Source organism: Ambystoma mexicanum, chromosome 9 (assembly GCF_040938575.1).
Source record: "Ambystoma mexicanum isolate Mex_15411 chromosome 9, UKY_AmexF1_1, whole genome shotgun sequence".
NCBI lineage: Eukaryota > Metazoa > Chordata > Amphibia > Caudata > Ambystomatidae > Ambystoma > Ambystoma mexicanum.
The window spans coordinates 779,694,307-779,714,901 of NC_090931.1; the positions used below are offsets into that span (position 1 = coordinate 779,694,307).

Consider the following 20,595-nt stretch of genomic DNA (forward strand, 5'->3'; position numbering starts at 1 on the left):
ACATCGGCTGGCCTGGCTCCCTGAAAGAATCTTCTTACCTCCGACTTTGTGCTTTACCTTTCCTCGAGGAAAGGGTTAATTTACTTTGCTTTGGGGGTTAAAAGTACTTACCTGCTTCAGAATATTTGTGTGACCTGCGTACTATTCTTAAACCCCTTTTCTTTGACACCAACTCAGTATTACTCTAAATGTACCAGTGATATATTAATGTCCACAGTGTCCAAGTTATTTGTCACCTCAGGTTGTAGGAACCATCTGCGTTCCTTCCCAAATGGGTACTTGTTGATTTAGAGAAACTAAGAGTGTATTTGGGTGTTGGTTATATATTTCTCCCTTCTGAAGAAGGCCTATTGAACTGACTGTTAAAAATAATAATTGTTTAATCAAGAAACCTTGAGTGTAAGAGTTTGTTTGAATACTTGTCACTGTGAATCTCTGTGTAAAAACCCTAGTGTTCACATTGACCACTCTTGAGGTAAGCCTGGCTGTTCAGCCACACTACCAACCTGTGTAGTACCGACTTATACCAAAGGTTGGGTTCCTATTGCCATGAGGTCATGGTTGCTGTAGTCTCCCAAAGGGTTGCCTAACACTCCATGACAACCACATTGTGCTCCGTCCACCCGATCAGACTACCTCACATGATACCACCCTGTCTACCAATCATCTGGCCAGACACAAATAGTCTATCACTGTGTGGGAGGAGAAAGAAAGGTATATCTGACACCTCTTGGATGTTTGTCTCCATACATCCCCAAGCCATCCTGCTCATCAACGATCTCCCTCAAATCGACCCTCCATTGTAAATCTTTCAGTCATCCTCTCTCTGTGTCATTCTGTCTACAATGGTACCCGCAGGAAAAAGTCAAAAAGAAAACATGGAATTTCGAACTGACTGCATCTTTTATGCGATCATTTCGGCAATTTTGGGGACTTTTTTAAAAAAATTAATAGGGGTTGGGTGGGGTAAGGGAAATAGTTAAGGTGGGGGGCGAGGGCGGGTCAGATGTTCTCCCCCCACCATTTTACAAAAAAAGCTGTCATTTTGAAATTCAATGTTTTCAATAGGATCTGCCCACATATTAAATCCACCCTCCCCCCTTAGCAACAACGGTCCCTTTGTTACGCTCAGGACTAAATCGAAGGCCTCACTACAAAGGCTGCCTGCCCTTATTCAGAGTATACATTGTTCCCACCGCTAAACTCTCCCCTCCCCACGTACGCCCCCATATAACATTTCACCACCAGCACCTGAACATCCATTGCCCTCGCCACCTGCTGGAAACCACCTTCAACCTCTTTAGAAACAACAAACCTACTCTCCCCAGCCTCTTTTTTTGATACCCCCAACACCCAATAAGACTGCGCAAGAAGCGCACACAGGTGGTGCTGTTCGTCATCTGTCAAGAGCTGTCTTTCTTGCAACCTAAGAATGTCCAACTTCAACCTCCAAAATTCACGTCCTACTAATGCCCGTTTCGTAGGTGAGTTCATACCATTAACATTCAGTGCCCCCCACCGGGAGATGATCTACGCCTCTCGCTCCTCTCTGCGCTGTCCCCACCATCTTGAGCCACCTACCTTTCATATGCCTAGTCCCTCTATACCAATAGTCCCACTCCCCATCTGCAGCTATCGCCCTTGCTGCTCCCATGCCCCCTGCCTCACACAACTCCCACCCTGGGACGCCCATCACACAAAAGGCCACTAGGTAAAGCGTCCCTCACCCCACCTTGGTAAACTCCCCATAACACATTTTCCGATCCAGCTCCCCTCATAAACCCCAATACATAACAGCACCATAGTCTTGACTAGCTTTCCAGTCCACAACCCAATCTCTGAGCTCCGAGTCACTTAATGGGTGGGCGTCCCGAACCTTTGGAACTTCCTGCCCACTAGAACCCGTTTTAATGGAAGGAGTACCCTTGACTGACCACATTTTCTCTCTCTCTCTCTCTCTCTCTCTCTCTCTCTCTCTCTCTCTCTCTCTCTCTCTCTCTCTCTCTCCTTCCCAAGGAAGATTCTCCTCCTCTTGTGTGTCCTCCATATGATGATGTAGGACCTGCGTTGCCTCTGTCTCCATGGTTATCCTGTAATCTACCTCCTTTCCTTTGAAGATCAAGACGAATGGGTAAACCCATTGATAGCTGATGCTCTTTTCATTCAACCACACAGTGAGTGGACAACACTCCCTCCATCTACCAAGTGTGAGGCTAGTCAGATCCTGATATATACTTATCTTCTCCCCCTCATATTTAATATCCGGGTGACATCTAGCTCTGTCGAACACCGCCATGTTCTTAGCATAGCGAACCACCACAGACCTGGCACCTTTTGCCACTCCTACTCCACCTCTGTGATCCTTTTCAAGCATAACCTCCTTACTGCCCTCTCCTTGATACACAATATTTATAATCTCCTTAATCTTTCTCGTCACATCACCAGCCACTTCCCTGTGCTGTTCTTTTAGGCCAAGGACCTGCAAATGGTTCCTCTTGTTTTCCAAGTCATCCATCTTCAACCGGACCACCTTCTCTTTGTTTCCTAAGTCTTGGAACCTGGCATCATACCTCATTTCCTATCATATTCTCCTGAGAGTCAACTCCTCGACCATTTAGGTCTGAAATGGAGGACTGTATGTCTCCACGCAGTGCCTTTATTTCCTGTAGGATACCTATGATATAATCTTTAGTTGCCACAGAAGAACCATTCCCCCTCTCAGTCGCTTGCGGATAAAGCACTTAATTCCACTCGCCAGTTCTCTTCCCTAGGGAATTTGCTCTAGGGCCAATTTACCCTGAGAGCTTCTCCCCTCCAGCTCACCACAAAGGAGTCTTGGTCCAGATTAAATCACCTGGGTGAGCCAGTGACATCTAATCACTGCTGTTTCACTTCTCCAAAAAATAAAAGGGGAGAAGGCCCTCAATTAACAGGAAGGTCTGGGCTAGCACCTGCTCAGCTGCAAAGACCTTGTGAAGTCTCACCATCAGTTCCTCTGGGGGTGTTAACGTCCCTCTTCTTCTCGTCCTGCCTTTTCTACCGCTGGGTCTTTCCTCTTCATCCTAAGGCTCCATCAGTTGCCAACTGGGATCGCACTGCTACCAAGGATCAAGAGTCCTGCTCAATCATGATTCACTTTGCAGCCTTGTACCATCCACTCCTACTGCACAGAGCTGTACAAGATCCTGTCACTAGCTCAGACCTCCATGTTGCCTTCTCCCCCGGTCTCGTCCACACCGGGTGTCCCAGTCTCACTCGGTCTGTCCCCCTCAAGGCCTTCCTCCACCGCTACCACACGCTGCTCTCCACTACCACTCTGAGTCCTGTTCCCGGTACGGACAAAACAACCAATTTCACACAGCGCTGCACCACTATGAGGGTCGATAATTCTCCAAATGTTCTCCAAAGTGGGGGGTTTGCATAGCTCTGCTTTATGCGACTAGCGCGCACCTGGTATCCACGGGGACGTCACTCAGCCTGTTCTGACCTTTTACAACCTCGAACCTTTCCCTGGAGGCTATTCGACTGGAGACTGGGCCTGAAACACAGGATTGGTAGAGTTTAACTCCCTATTGTCTCTATGTGCTTGAGCCCCTTCTTCCCCGGGGTCGAACCCTTCATTTTGATCCACAGCTCACCTTGTTTTCTTGGATAGTGTGCTCTCTGTCCTGCCTTCAGCGCAGGGGCGCGTTGATTGATGCAGGCTCGTTGCTGCCTAGTTACTTCACTGGCAAGAGTCCGACAGGTAAGTATAATGAGTCTCTTGAACAGTTCTCTAACTTAGTTCCTTACCTTCCTTAGATGATGGCCGGCGTCCAGGGATGGCGGCGTGCTGCTGAGATGAGTAGCGCTGAAGGTGAGTGAGAGCACGATGCACCCCTTTCGTATTTACATTGAACTGAGTTCTTTTTCTGTGTCTTTTAGGTGCCGCGACGTTTTCAGCGTGGATGCCGGTTATGAAGAACAAATGTGGTGGGTAAGCGCGGTATGCGGCGCCTCTAGATGTTTCCACGCTAACCTGGAGTGTCTTTTCCCTCTTGCAGATGGATGAGAAGTTCCGGAGACTGAGTTCCCCCAGAGTGGCTGGGATTCAGGTAAGCGTCTGAAGCTCGTACAATATTTAAAAATAAGTGAAGATTTTCAGAATGCTTACTAATGCCTTTTTTCTGTTCTTTTCCCTTTTCCTTAGGAAGCAGCGTGCCGGGATGGGAATGACACCGACGAAGATGCCTGCAGAACAGAAGGAGTGATGACTGATGGGCAGAAGTGCTGCGAGGTAAGGCTGTTTCTAACGGTGTTCTTGTTCTTGCAGGAGCTGAGCGCAGTAGAAAGATGCAGGCCTACTGGAGACCGATCCGATCACGTTCAGTGTCACGCTGCAAGTGCAGAAAACGCAAAGCATGTTTCTCAGCCTGGGTGTGGCTTAAATAGTCTCTGGGTATCCCGGTGCCTCTGGGCTGAACCACACCCAAAAGACTAGACCGCACATGCAGTTCTGAGAACCAAAACATGTGGGGGCATCCATCTTGTCCCCATCAATGCACAATGTTATCCTGTGGGAGTGAGTGAGTCTGGTGCCACAAGCGCCAAGTCTGACTCCAAGTGGGTCTTTGGAGGGATGGAGAGGCCCTTGAGGGCCATGTAGGTGATTGTGGCCTGGCTCCAGCCTGCCATCTTGGAGGGCTGGGGACATGAGGGGCAGGAATCATGACAGCGACCATCACATTCCGTGCACCTAGTGGTCTCTATAGTAGGGGATTTTAGCATCCTTATATTGGTCGAGTTGGAAACTAAGGAAAATGTTGCACCCAACGTATTTCTAGATAGACTGGCTGATTTAGGCTTGCAAGACACCTGAATGCTTGAACAACCCCAAGACAGAAAATACACATTTGTCTCAAATGTGAAACACATCCTTACTAGAATTGACTTATGTTTATGAAAACAGCACTAACCTCTTAAATGAGGAATACATATATAATCCTGCAAGCACTTTCTGGTCACAGCTTAGTCAGTTTGGTATCCAAGACGTTGAAGGAAATAGATAAAAAGCCTTAGACAATGCTGCAATATGTATGGAGGGACATGCTCATCATACAATTAATAACGAGAACACACATCTCATATCATGTGGGATGCCTTTAAGGCTTCTGTAAGAGGCATCTTGTTGGCCGAACCATCAAAACCTGCTAAAATTAGGAAAAAGCTGCAGAAAACCTTGCAAGAAAAAAGAAAAGAAAAAAAGGGTTGGAAGGGTTATTTCGTCGATCGCCGTTTGACAGACATCTCAACAGACAGCTGTTATAACTGTCGGATCAGACGGGCGATGCGGCGACAGGCTTCGGCCTACATTAGGCTTCAGCCTAGCAGTAGGGAGTGTGGGGGGACAGATTTCCTTTCTTGTCGGAGAATGCAAACCTTCACTTCTTAGATATACTATATTTGTCTAGGTGCCCAAAGAAATCGCACTTGCCATGGAGGGAACTCCCTTTAAATTCTGTCTCAGCTGCAACTGAAAATATCAGTGGAAAGACGCTCAATGAGTGTCTAACCACTGCCTTCCCCGAGACCACCCAAAGGGCTACTATGCGTTCTGTACGTTATTTATGCCTAAATCCCTAAAAGAATGATATGCCAAACGGTGGGTGGCACATGCAATGATGGCTGAATCAGAAACTGTAATCGGCTCCTTTGAGTCGGATCCAGATGGCCAGGGCAACGACTGCTCCATGTCGGAGGCTGAAGATATTAGAAGGGAACCTTCCAGCTCCAGCGCGTCAGTCCCCAGCCTCGAAAGGCAGTCGCAGCATGCTGCTATGGGGAAAGCACACATAAGCAAACCAACCCCAGGTCGCTCTTCAACAGAGCTGTCAAAAAAAGGTAGCGCACCAGTGGAAGGCACTTCTCAGCCTACTGGCCTTGCCCTGAAAAAGCCTGCTGTGCATCTGCGTTTAGCGCAAGGCGATAATGAAAAACAGGCAAAAAACAGGCGCCAATAGGCGTGCATAAATGTCCCTCAACGGATGTTTCACAGGTGTCGAAACACAGTTTGAAAAAACACAAAAGTCACACCAGTGGGGATAAACACCATAAACAGTCACATACTCGCACTCCTTCTGTCGCTGACAAAATGCCACAGTTTGAAGAGGCTCATTTTCCTTATCTTAGTCTCTCTAGAAGAAGAGACCTATGGAAGACCCAGAGGCTATTGTGTTCCCCCCTAGCCGAAACACCTAAAACACGGACACGGACAAAGGAACGTTTGGAAGACACAATGGACAAAGTTTCCTCTTTTGTGGACTTTATGAACAAATACCCAATTAGGCAAAAGACATAGGATTTAGAAGTGGGACAACCCTTGGAAACAGGCCAACCCTTGGCAAGTTTACCAAGGTGCCACTCATCACCCACACATACTGTCCTAGACTTCTCCCAGGACTCTTTCCAATGGGACGTTCAAGCAGATCAGGATATGTGGTATGTCGAATAGGATGTTCCTAATGATGACCCTGCCTAATTTTATCCGGATGACCAGATGTAACCATTATTGACACTCGGGATGTTGTTGCACCTGAGAGTGGCCGCAGCTCCCCAATTGACAACCAATAACAATACAATGGCTTATTAAGGAGGGCTGCTAATCATTTCAATATTCACACTGAAGAGACAGTGGACAGCACTAACTTTGTGGAGGATATCCTAAATGAGAAAAAAAGCTGTTGGCCAAGCCATTCCTTTATTACAATCAATAAAAAAGAGGATTTCCACATCACTTTACACCATTGCTTACTCAACCTGTAAACCCCAGAGTAGAAAATGTTTTCAAACCATCTCCATCTGACCCTCTATGTGAAACCAGACTCCCTTGTGGTTACCACCACTAGAAAAAGGGCTGGTGTTCCACGCTCTAGGTCTGGGGCCCCTCCCAATAAGGAATGCAACGGCTGTATACCCTAGGGAAGAGAAGAACAACCTCAGCAGCATATATCACACAAATTGCAAAAAATACCACACTGCTCGCAGGTTAAAACACACAGTGGGACGAGATTCTCAAACCACTCGATTCTGTGCTTGAACTGATAGTCCCACCGTATAAAAATCTCATCAGAGGGCAAACAGGTAGCACAAAACATATTAAAACATATTTTAGACTCCGCAGACACTCCAGGGAGAGCAATTGCTGAGGGGACCCTGCTTAAACGCCATTCAAGGCTTCGGGATTCCAGGTGTAAACCCGAAACTCAAACCATACTAATCAACATGGCCGTTGAAGAATCAGTCTGGATTTGGAACATCCACATTTTCTTCCTATAGTCCTCGAGGACAATCATCCTCTTATCAATCATACTAACAAAGAGTATTTCGTAGAGTCAACGGGAGGGGGCTATTCAGTCGACATCACACCACAATCCTCCTCGACACAAAGAATGTCAACAGAACATTTCCTAATTCTAGAAGAGGAGATTTTAACTTTGTTGCAAAAAGGAGCAATACAGTTGGTACCACCTCCAGAGGAAAATAAAGGTATTTATTCAGTGTACTTCCTTGTTCCAAAAGAAAGATCTGACTGCGTCTAGTTCTAGACTTGTGCCCTGCAAACAGGCATGCCAAGCCACAAAAAGGCAGGATGACTACGCTGCGGGGTTGATACCTCCGCTAAAGCATGGAGATTACATGACAATATGGATATGAAAGATACATACTGCGATATTTCAATGTTGCCAGCGCACAGAAAATCCCTAAAGTTAATTGCCAGCTCCCAGAGTGTTTACAAAGGTCCTAGCAATAGTGGCCACACATTAATGAAGGCAGTCCATTCCAGTGTACCCTTACCCAGACGACTGGATATTTCAAACCCCTCAATACATAGCCGGTCGTCGGGTAACTGTGAAAAAGGGGATGTGCCTTCTGGGAATGAATGCTTCCTACATTTACCTAGTGCCACACGCCCGGTTGGGCATGCGCCCTATCCAAGAGTGGCTGACGAAACAATGGTCTATGTCTTCAGTACCGAAGGCGACCGATGACTTCGTAAGGACCAGGAAGGAGTCCGACATCAGTAAGAGGAGGACCGTACCTGCAGGTCGGGTATGTGTTTCAGCACAAGCCATTGGTACCTACGTGAAGACCGCCTCTCTAGTTCCGGGTTCTTCACACAACCGTTTAGGGGGAAATCCTGGGTGCTTAAACCTGTGAGTACCTCCTGGTGGGAAAACATTAGTACCTCCAGGAGGGAAAGGGTCGGAAAAGATCAACCCAGTACTGGAAGATTTGTTCACCCCTGGCAAAATCACTATGGTACCGGAAAATACCTAATCTGCCTCGGCTAGCCGAACAGGCAATATCTGCCAAAAAGAGGCGAAAGCCTCTAGGGTTGATTTTGGTACCAACTGATTTTCTTGTGCTGCATCGTTATCTATGTTGGCTACTGCAGTTAAATATTTGAGCACCTTGGTACCGAAGAAAAATCCTGTTTCAGTTACTGCAGTTGTCTTTCAATTCATCAGTACCAAAAGTCAGAGAGAAGCTCACATTCTCACTCGAAACCTAGCTCGGTACCCGCCTCTCCAAAGGGGCACAGAGAAAATATTCTAATGACACTATTTCAACTTTGGTACCGGAAAGTCATCTAAGCACAGAGCCTCCTGAAGAATGTTTTAGTACACCAGCGAGGGAAAATACTCTGGAAATATTTCCTCATTTTTCTCCTGAGACTGGGGGAATTTTGGAAGAACCTGTTCAGTATTAACTTCTCATTAGGCGCCACAATTGGTGTTAACTAATATACAGGTACCTAGACCTGTATTATTAAAAATATGCAATCCTGCTCAACAAACTTCTAGGATTGACTCTTCAACATCTTCTTTGAGACTAGAAGAAACCCAAGCTGAACCTTCAGATATGGCTAACGATATCACAATACAGTCCTGGAGACTGTTATCGAAGCCCATTCTGGAAATTTTAGCCCAATGCATAAGATATAAAATGGGTCCTTCTGTTCATCTTCAGGGAGTGGATCCAAAAGAGCCAGCGCCAATTTCAATTGAACTAGAGGGCACTGCTCCTCCTAAAAAGAAACAAAAGATGTTGAAGGACACAGATAAAGACTTCATCTATTTTTCCTTCAAAGATGTACCATGTCATTGTTGCAAACATTCAGGCCTTACAAATAACACCAAAAGACAAACCTTGACACTTCAGGTGTCTTTGAAAAACATCCTTCTCAACAGACTAAGTCCCCTCTTCCTATGGAACTGTCCATTATGGAGTAAGCCTTGGCTCATTGGGGTAAGCCCCACTCTGATCCTCATATTTCCAAATCCATGCACACCAAATACAAAATGCCTAAAGAGGAAACCTTTGTGCTCATGTGTAATCTTCCTGCACCATCTGCTGTGATTTCAACGAAGGGGAAAGGTCCTGCAACTTCGCCTTCTACTGTTTTGGATAGAAATTCAAAAGCCTGGGAGGCACAAGGGAAAAACTCATATGCCAATGCTTCTGTCCAGCTCGGACAAGTCAACACAGCCACAGTCTTGGCAGGCCTCAATATTTTAAATTGGAAAAACCTGGATTGCTTCACAGAACTGCTTCCTCAAGAGGCGGCGGATGAGTTTTCCTTGGCGGCCATTCAGCATCGTCGGGTTGTTAAAGATTTAACTGACACCACAGCAAGGGCAATTACGGGTGCAGTCTGCATTCATAGTCATACTTATTTGGCTGACACTTCCCTTCATCAAGACATTTAGGACAAGGTTTTAGATTTGCCTTTTGATGGCAAAACGCTATTTGACCCTTCCACTGATGAGGTTCTTCAAAAATGCAAAACTAGCGTTAATGCTAAATCACTCAGTTCCACATCAGTGAAACAGCCAAAATTTCAAATCCTTCAAACCAAGTGCTCAGGGAAATAATAGTTCTTCGACTTCCACTAAATCCTATCATTCCTCTGTTAAAAAAGAGCCACAGGCTGAAGTCAAAGTCAGAGGTTGAACATGACCTTTGACGGCACACATTTGTTTGGCAACAAGGCTGACGAGAGCCTTGAGAGGTTGCAGACCTCGAAAACTGTGGCGAAATCTTTAAGCGCCTCTGTGCGTCAACCTCTGCCTTTTTCGTCCTAGGGGACAGGAGGGGAGGTTCTTTTCGTTACTACTCCTCCTTTGGTAGAACGAGAGGGGCCGCCAGTCAAAGGGGTCAGCGAAAATGTACCCGTGGTGGTCGGGGAAATAGAGGTGCCAAAGCCACTCAACCAGCTGCCTCTTTGCCTTCAGGCACTGCCGCAGCCGCTCAAACAGTCATGAGGCCATGTCCCATGGTTCGCCGGTTGGGGGAAGACTGTCTCAGCATCTCGAAGAGTGGCGAGCCATCACTTCAGATTCATGGGTTCTGGATACAATAGCCCAAGGCTACTGCCTTCCCTTCCTAAAGCAGCCTCACAACAATCCACCAGGGAAACTCTCTGAAGTTTCCAGATCTGCTCCTTGTGCAGGAAATCTTGACCCTGCTAGAGAAAGGTGCTATAGAACTGGTGCCTGTAGTGGAGAGGAACAAGGGTTGGTATTCCCCTTATTTTTTTATCCCAAAGAAAGACGGGGGATTGAGACCCATCCTGGACTTGCGTTGGTTGAACAAACTTCTCAGGAAGGACAAGTTCAAGATGGTCACTCTTTCTCAAGTCCTCCAGGCTCTTCAACTTCAGGATTGGTTGGTGTCTCTGGACCTACAGGATGCTTACTTTCATGTGCCGATTCATCCAAAGACCAGGAAGTACCTGAGGTTTGCGGCTGGCGACTCGCACTTTCAGTTTCGGGTCCTGCCCTTCGCTCGATGTTCTACACCAAGCTAATGGTGGTGGTGGCAGTGTATCTCAGGCGAGGGGGGGGTTCACGTCTACCCCTACCTGCACGACTGGCTGATCTGTGCGCGCTCTCCCGAGCAAGCATTGGCTCACCTCGGTCGCACCTGCAGCTCCCTCCATAGGCTGGGCTTCTCCCTCAATTTCAAGAAGTCACATCTGACACCTTCCCAACAGCTCCAGTACATCAGGGCTGTGTTAGACACATCCTTGGGGAAGTGCTCGCCTCCCAAGGTGAGGGCTCATCACATTGTGCAGATGTGGACATGTTTCAACGTGCCCAGAGTCTCCCGGCTTTCGAATTCTTAAGGTTGCTCCGCCTCATGGCATCCTGCATTTTTCTGATGCAAGATGCCAGGCTGAGGATGAGATCCCTGCAATGGGTCCGAGAGATACAGTGATCGCAGTTCTCAGGCAAAATGTCGGATCCTGTTCAGATTCCACTCTCGGTCTCCCAGGATCTTCTGTGGTGGGCCAACAAAGGGAACCTGACGAGGGGGTGCGGGGGCGTTTTGGCAACCGTGGCCGCAGATGACTGTATTGACGTATGCTTCGCTCACAGGATGAGGCGCTCATGCCAACGACTTGTCATTGTTCTCCGCCGAAGTCAAAACTCCACATCAATCTGTTAGAGCTGCGGGCCATCAGGCTGGCCCTGAAGGCTTTTCTGCCGACTGTGTGAGTGAATAGTGTCCTGATCATGACAGACAACACAGTGGCCATGCATTACCTCAACAAAAAAGGTGGGGTTAGGGTCACTTCCGTTGTGCAGAGAGTCAATGCAACTCTGGCTCTGGGCCATCCAGCAGGGAATTTCGGTCTCGGCAGTTCATCTGGCTGGAGACAAATGCAGCGGCAGACGCTCTGAGCAGGTAGAGCAAGGTCTCTCATGAGTGGGAGTTAGCTCAGGAAGTCCTTCAGGCGATCTTCGCCCTTTGGGGAACCCCACAAGTGGATCTCTTCGCCACCAGTGCCAACCGGAAGTGCAAGAGATTCTGCTCAAGGGAATTTCCTCTGAGAGGAGCCATGGGAGACGTGTTCGTAGTGGATTGGTCATTCCCACTGCTCTACGCGTTTCCTCCAGTCCCCGTCATTCATCAAGTGTTGCGGAGGTTACAGAGGTTCAGTTCCCACATGATCCTCATTGCTCCGGATTGGGCCAGGAGAGCGTAGTACCCGGACCTTCTAGAAATGTCCATCTGCCCTCCATGCGGTCTTCCAAACCGAGAGGATCTGCTCTAGAGGGAGGGGGTTCAGGTTCTCCATCCAGAGGTCAGGACTCTCAACCTTCACGCTTGGTATCTGAAAGGTTGAGATCTAAGGAATGATGTGATGGAGGTGTCGCTTTCGGCCAGAAGGCCAGCAACAAAGTCCCTGTACCGTTGGCGTATGTTTTGCGACTGGTGCAGAGGACAAAATGTTGATCCTTTTCAGTGTTCCATTCCTATGGTTTTGTCTTTCTTGCTTTCTTTGGCACACAGGAGTCTTCAAGTTGGTACCCTTAAGGGTTACCTGGTGGCGCTGTCTATAGTTAAGCGCTCGTCTGAAGAATGTTCTTACTTTAAGATTCCTTTAATTTCTCAATTCCTTAAAGGACTGACTCATGTGTTCCCGCCGTCTCCTTTTTAGGTGCCGGTTTGGGAATTGAATTTGCTTTTGAAATTTTTAATGGGTGCTCCGTTTTAACCCTTGCACTCTTGCCCTTTGAGGTTATTGTCCTTCAAGACAGTGTTCTTGGTTGCGGTTACTTCCGCTCGCAGAGTGAGTGAACTAAGACGCCCTTTACTGTGTTCCACAAGGACGGGGTTGTACTAAGGGTACGTCCTTCCTTTCTACCTAAGGTAGTTTCTGAATTTCATTTGAGCCAGAAAGGGGTTCTTCCTTCTTTCTGTCCTCCTCCTCAACCTGTTAAGGAAGAGAAGTGACTCCATAGGTTGGATCCTAGGAGAGCTCTGAGCTTTTATATTTCTAGGATGTCCAGGGTCAGAGTGGACGATTAACTCTTTGTGGGATATGCTGGACATTGTTTGGGTCAGGCTGTTACCAAACGGACCTTGTCCAGGTGGATTATCCTCACCATTACTGAGTGTTATCGATTGGCGGGTAAGGACCCTCCTGAAGGGTTGCAAGCTCATTCCACAAGGGGCGTGACTACTTCCACAGCCCTCCAACATGGTGTTCCTATTAGCAGCCACATAGGTTTCTATCCACACATTTGTTAAGCATTACTCCCTGGATACAATCCATGGTCAAGATATGGCCTTTGGTAAAGCGGTTCTTTATTCCGCCATCTGATTGGGTACTCTAAATTCTTTACCCTCCACCATTTTCTGGTACTGCTTTGGCAATCTGTCAAAGATGTGGAATACGTTGGAGGACACAATCCATTTGAAGAACAAGTTACTTACCGACTGGATGTTCCACCAACGTATTCCACATTGCCTTCCCAGCCTGCCCCTCTACAGAATTTCCTATGCCATTGCAGCTTACGTTTCCGCAAGGCTATGTGCAGTCAAGCAGCCATTGGATTGGTGCCACACGTTCTGGGGGGGGGGAAACATAAACTGAGGCTACGGGCGCTGTGCGTCATATTTATAGCATCCGGTGACGCCGCCCTCAACGGAAGCTTTTGAGGGACATCGACCCGACGTCATCGACGCAGGACGCCCTCTGCCGAAAAAAGTTTCCAAAGTGCACAGTTGTGGACATTACATGTCAAAGATGTGGAATACGTTAGAGGAACATCCAGTCAAAAGAACATTACCAGTTGGTAAGTAACTTGTTCTTCTTTTTCCCCTGACTACAGTGTTCCTCATGGGTCATTCCTTGGTCCTTTTCTATTCTCCTTATACACTGCATTTCTTGAGCCAAGGATGGAAATAAGAGTTGGGCTTGGAGTTCTAGAACAAGCGCTACTGCGTGCCCATACTCCCTTCTATTCCCAGAGACAAGAATACACTGCAAGACCAAGTTTAAAGGCAATCTTCATGGCAGAATGCATGGGTGATGAGAGACATTGGGCTAATTGGGTGTGGAGGTAAAGTCGAGTCCACCTCCTGGCACCTGGGTACGAGCTTACACACAGCTAAAGTGGACCGAATGTTCTAGACATGGCACGAGCGTGACAACCAATTGTAGAAGGCCTTATAGCAAAGGGCCTTATAGTCTGAGAGTCAGTGATATACTGTGTACTTTGAGGATGACTTTCACTAGAGGTAGGCACAAGATGTCCACCTGACAGTAGAGACCCAATCACAACCCAACCCCTTATGGAAAGTATACTTGGATGTTCCCCTTGACTGTATCACAATTCCTCATAGGTTTTTCATATTTGCCACGTAGTATTGTTGCGTATGACGAAATTTGTACTATATAACTGATTTTTTTTAATGACCTGTATGAGAGCTCGAGCGAACGTCCGTTCATGTCCATTGTAACTCCCTGTTTTAGACAGTTGATATTAAAACAGAAAACGTTGCCATCTTCCTGAGTTGGTTCGCTTATTTGGTGCCAGAGTTATTCTGCATCCCATCCATTGCATGCGTATTGCCGAAAAGGGCTCTTAAAGCTCAAATCTGAGGACCTTGGTGTGTGAAGGACCATGGATACAGTACACGCAACATTAGGGATAGTATTACAAACACGCCCTGTCGACGTCCCTCTTCGAATTTAAAAAAAAGTCATGCAATTCTCGGCACCTACCACTAGTTGTCGGCCTATGCAAAGCAGATACAGAAAGATGATTGCGGATATGTAATATTTGTCATATATGCGATTACGGTAAGTAATGTATGATATTTCTGAGGCTTGTGGATCTGCTTAGAATCACATGCTTTGCATAGGCTGACGTCTAGTGGTAGGTGCAGAGTATTGCACATGCTGTTTTCAAGTTCAAAAAGGGACGTCGACTGGGCGTGTTTGTAATATTATACCTAGTGTGACATCTACTGTACCCATGATCCCTCACGCATCGAGGCATTGTTGTCGGACGTGTTACGCAGAGTCTGTAGTGCTGCTACTTTCAGAATTATTAATTATAACTCACTTTTTTCGACAGTCAAAATTTGGCACACATTTAAACGAGCAAGCTGAAGACTTTCTGACTGCTGAATCTGACGAGTCCTCCGATTCGGCGACAGACTGCGGCCTACACCAGGCTTTGGCCTTGCACTAGGGAGAGTGGGGGGAATGATTAGAGAATGCATCTTTCACTTCCCATATATACTGTCCAGCTGCTTTTTCACTATAATTTAGCAATGGTTAGAACTACTTTTAAAATTCTGTCCATCTTGCATTTTTACATTGAACACCATGTAAAACCTGATTCACTGATTCACTAGTTGTCAGCACCACTTTGAAAAGGGCAGGTGTACCACTGGCAGTGCTGAGTGACCACCTCTGGTGCTTATTTGACTCGAATAGCAAACGGTACCACTTTGCTTGAAAGCTATAATAATGCTCAGTGAGATGAAATTCGCAAACAACTGGATTCGGTCCCTGAACCAGTTAGGTCCCACCTGTTCAAAATCTATACAAAAGAGAAACGGCTAGCCCAGAATATTTTAAATACACACTGGATTTAGCAGACACTTCTGGTAGAGTGATAGCTGAGGGCACCTTGCTCAAACTCCATTCATGGCTGCAGGATTCAGAGTTCAAATCCAAGACTCAGGCAACCTTAATAAACATGCCTATTGAAGATTCTCTCCTCTTCGGTAAGGAAGTAGACCAGTTATGGAGCCTCCTCATCTTCTTGGTACAATCCCCAAAACCAATCTGCCTCTTTTGAAACCAATGAGCAAAGAGGATTTAGGAGCAGTAAAGGTCGGGGCAAAGTTGTAGCCTCTAGACGCTTTGCTACCCCCGGCAGAAAATGATGCTTCAGTCCAGGCATCATCCCATGCTTCCCCAGTAGGGCCCCACACAACATCTCTCACACACACATGGGAAGGGATAACATCAGATCGCTGGGTACTAACAACCGTGGCAAGAGGTTATTCAAATAGAATTTCTAGAAAGAACATCGCCACCATCCTCCTCGATCAAGAAGAACATCATCAGAACACCTTGATTTTACAATAAAAAAACAAAATTATGTTTTAAAAAAAGATTCTGTTACGCATGTTAATGAACCTAAAACAGTGCAACAATAAAGGGTTAAAGGTTTAACAGTGATCTCAAGGTTTAACAGTGATCCAGTATACAGCAGAATATGCAACTCCTCTTTGATCTCAGAAGACCCCTCCTTGTGCTCCAGTGACCTCTAACCTGATAAACCGATTGAATCTCAGTTGCACATTCAGCCTTTGCCTAGGACGACAGTGGAAACATGCAATGTAGCTTATGCAATAAGTGTGATAAATGTAGCACACATTTATGTGTCAAGCAGCATTGTTCATTACTGAATCACTTTTTTATTTTGTGGATGTTCATGCAATTGGTTAAGAGGTTATGATAATATTTCTGTACTGCTGTAGTTTAATTATTTTACCTTTCTGACTCAGTAGAGCAGTCATTATTTCCATTTGTGAGCCGCTATTAACTCTACATTGTTCATGAGCTTCAGGGAAATTTGTGTTAGTGCTCAGTTGCCTTCTACGATTGCTTTCTATTGAAAGAATTATAAAACGCGTTAGGAAAATTAATCATCACCCTTTCCTGATAATGATTGAGGTATCTGAGGCACTGGATACCACTTGCTATTTGTGTATTTATGGTAATCTGCAAGCAGGGTTTTCTGAAAAGTAGCCTTGTTAAACCAACAACAATTGTTCAATGCGCTTGTACTTGAGTATACTGCTTTTATGGAAAACATTAGATTGATATCCAAATCATGATATCATTTTGGTTTTAAAACAAATGGTACAGTTGTTATTTTGCTTTTATTTCAGGTGATTTTGCAGTGCTCATCAATGCGGGTATGACTGTAAAACAAGCCATTGTGTACAACCTCCTCTCAGCAATGATGGCTTATGTGGGGATGCTGATAGGTACCTCTGTTGGACAGTACGCCAATACTGTTACCCTCTGGATCTTTGCGATCACTGCTGGCATGTTCCTCTATGTAGCATTGGTAGATATGGTAAGGTTTCACTGTTGGTTTACCCATTAACTGAAAACATGATTATATTAGTTTACAGAGTATCTGTATTGTGCATGGGACCTGTGTAGATTTAAATAGATATGTACACTTAACAAGGAAATCTGAGTTGCATGTTAACTTGCATTATTCTTCAAAACCTCACCATAATGCAACATTTTCTTTTGTAATCATTTTGTATTCACATATATATGTTCTTAGGCAAACAATAAGACGTGTCCCAGTTCTATTTTATCATTTTGATCGGGCTAAACACACAAGTTATCAGCATACAGAATAAACACCATATATATGCAGGCAGATTTCATAATATTTCAAAAACAATAGAAGACTTAAGCCCCCACTGTAAAACACAGAAAAGAAGTAAATAGATGAATAGAAAAGGGGAGGGAGTGTTGCATGAATAAAGAGAAACAGAAGACGTGAACTTGTGGAGAGGCTCCAAGCTAATACCATTACACCCATTCCTGCCACTTCATCAGGAGGTAAATACAGTAAAGACAGGAGCAGAGGTAAAGTCTCATGGCAGAATGTTTTTCTCCCCTGGGTGCCCCTGACACCTTTCCCCCTACCCCTCGGTGCCTCCTTTACACAAACCTTTAGGAGCAAGGTCTCTGCTGCTTCAGATTTGCAAAGATAAATCGCTGCACATCATAGTCCACTTTGTTTGACTAGATACTAAACGATCGGCCTCCACTTCAGATTCATTAAATGTTTCAAAATCTCCAATATCCTCTGCCTTCCTTCTTTCCTTGAGTGATACCACCATTGTGTCCCCATCTGATCCTTGAAGTGACCTGGCGATTTTCAAAAATGGAGAAAATGCCTTCAGGACATGAAACAATTTGCCACTGTCACAGAAAGGACAGTGATTTCGCAAACTGGCAGTCTGACTTCACTGTGGCAGGGTCTCTTATCAATGCATAGATTTCCTCTCATTCAAATGCATTCAGCCCATTTTAAGTACTGAGTCCACCATATTGGTCTTGATATCTATAATCTCTTGCAGCTGCAACTCAGAATGATCCACTTTTATTTCATGATAATTTAATTTAGCACCTCTATCTTGCATGATTCACCCAGCTTGTTTCAAATGTCCTTCCAATAATTGTAGCAAAACATAAGATGCGATGGCTGGAAGGTTTGGAATTAATCTTAACCTCTGGCATTGCTCTGGGAAACCCCCCAGACTATCATTCTTTGCTTGCCAGGCCATTGCAAAAGGAGAAAGACCATATGCAAGGGATGTGACCTAGCAGTTTGGGCTGGAGTGTTCCTTTTGCGGTGGGACCAAGCCTGATTTCCATATGGTATTTCCCCTTCTGTAGTGGCTTGGCAGGCTGAAAAACAATGGTCTGGAGGGTTGCCCAGAGCGGTTCCTGTGATTAAGATTAATTCTAAACTGTCCAGCCATCATCTTTTGGTTTTACTTCCAATCATTGTAGCCTAGGTTCAATAGTACTGACAATATCTTTCAACCTTTTTCTCTGTATGCTGTATGTAAAGACTGGAGGAGGGTGTCTGTACTTCTGCTCTCTATATGGTAGAGGGGAGGCACAGAGGACCCCAGCCAAGATTCTCTGTTACGGTAGCAGTGGACGAGCAATCGAGGCCTAGCTTCTCAGGAGGTGATGCAGGCTGGTTCTTAAGTACAGTGTAGTCCCCAAGTACCCACAAAGGAATGTCCGCACACTGTATTAGTTAAAACACAGCCTTTATATAATTAATATTAAAGGTTATGTACAATATCACGATAACTCACTTTGTACTCGGTTATCTATAATGGTAAATATACAGCTCTACGTGGTACCACAATTACTATTAGATCTCTTTAAAGTGCATCAACTGTACGGTTAAATGTCACACAAATCAGTTCGTAAAGGAAACCAGCAATAGAGATAAGAGGAAAGCAGTTGGTTAAAACAATTGGCAGAATACTGGCCCAGCTACCTTGACACAGTTCTGTGTGGAGATCCTCCTCCCCACCCCCCCCCACCTGGGCAACCTGTAGAATAAAGATATATCACAAGCCCAGTCCATATATTGTTCACAAGAGACTTTCCAATAGTTCTGCAACCCCAAAGTACCTGGTGTTGTAGCGTTCCTCGTCGGGGAATCAACGTCCCTTCTTGAGTGTACTCCCTTTAAGGCAGGAGTCACGGGTCGTCGAACGTCCGACGGAGAACAGGGTGAACTACGGCAGTGAAGTGGCAGCTTCGTTCCTAGCGGTGCTCGTCGGCGACGGAGCGTAGACGTCCTGCAAGGAAGAGGCGTGCGGGGCACCTCGATGTCGATAGTTCTGGACAGCAAAGAGTATGAAGAGCTGTGGCCCAGCAAGGTAGTCGAGTCATCGGCATCTCTTTGGTCTTTGGGTGGTGGGAAACCCATCGGCGGATGCTCCTCGGGCGGTCGACGGTCAGGCCTTCTTCAGCGGGATAAAGACGAGAGCGTCCTTGGATCTGAAAGTTCTTAAGCAAACGGGAGCACGGCGGCTCCGGTCGGCGACGGCGGTTGGCGACAGTGGCGGACAACAGTCCGGGTGCTTCTCCTTTGGATTCCGCGCCAGTCCCTGTCTCGGGTCGGCAGCCTGTCGAAGGTCTGTCTACCAGGGAGCTTTGGCAAAGATCAGCTGGTGCACAATGGTCCCTCATAGCTCGGGAAGAGGGCGCCTTACCAGGTCCTCTCTGGGTCAGTTCTTGGAGACACAGCAGCTTTCAGATTGTGAAGGAGAGCAACAGCAATTCTTTTCTTCCATCGGGGCTTCAAGGTTAAGCTTCAGTTACTCCAGTTACTCTTCGTAGTGGACTTCAGCTTCTGAACACGAATTCTAGCAGTGAGAGGCCCCCAGATATACTAGTTGGTCTCCCATTCATCTGCTGGGTCACACTCAGGCAACCAATTGGTCAGAAGGGCATTCATGCAGGCAGGCAGCCAATCAGGTGCATAGTGCATTCAGGCCATTCACTTCTCTCCAGACACTCACAACATGTTATGTGTATTGGGACAAGTACCAAGCCATTCAATACTCCACACTGCATTCATACCAGTTTCGGGCAGAGCTGTCTCAGTCATCGTGTCAAACACCAGATACTAGACATCCACAACACAGAATGCATATTCGTCACACACTCCATTCACACAGGTCCCACCCACAGGGTGTACCCACAACATACAGTCACTGGGAAGGCTCCAGCGAGTCTGGCCTGGACTTCACAACAACACCATATATGGAACTTCCACCCAACAGCCAGTCAGGGGGAAGGGACAGAGTCAGGGCTTCACAAGGTAAAACAAGGTAACAGGCAATAGAAAGCAAGGGGCCATCTTGTTTCCCATCAGGAATCAACTGATTCCAATGGCAGGGCCTGGGTATCCCCAAAATGGAGGATACTCAGAGCACCTGTCAAATTCAGCATGGAGCTGCCACCAGCCCATACCCTGCTCTGTGGGCCATACACAGGTGCCTAAAAACATACACTAGGGGTCAGGGTTGTACCCCCCCACCCATGGGTACCATAGGGGTATCCCATGGGTCTGTTCACCAAACCAAAAGAGAGAGCTGCACCGCCAGGAGTCCCACATGAACTCCTGCGCGGAAAACACGACAGAACACACGATAAAAAGCAGTAAAGGATAC

The 20,595-nt window shown here is 46.3% G+C and overlaps 1 protein-coding gene across 3 annotated transcripts in view; it reads left to right on the plus strand.

The window, feature by feature from the left end:
* Positions 1-20,595, plus strand: part of SLC39A10 (solute carrier family 39 member 10) — an 802,105-nt gene that overhangs the window by 721,622 nt on the left and 59,888 nt on the right. For all 3 annotated transcript variants that reach the window (XM_069615702.1, XM_069615703.1, XM_069615704.1), the window contains exon 9: positions 16,750-16,940. In XM_069615702.1, the coding sequence (XP_069471803.1) occupies positions 16,750-16,940 (191 nt within the window). The remainder of the gene's footprint in view (positions 1-16,749; positions 16,941-20,595) is intronic.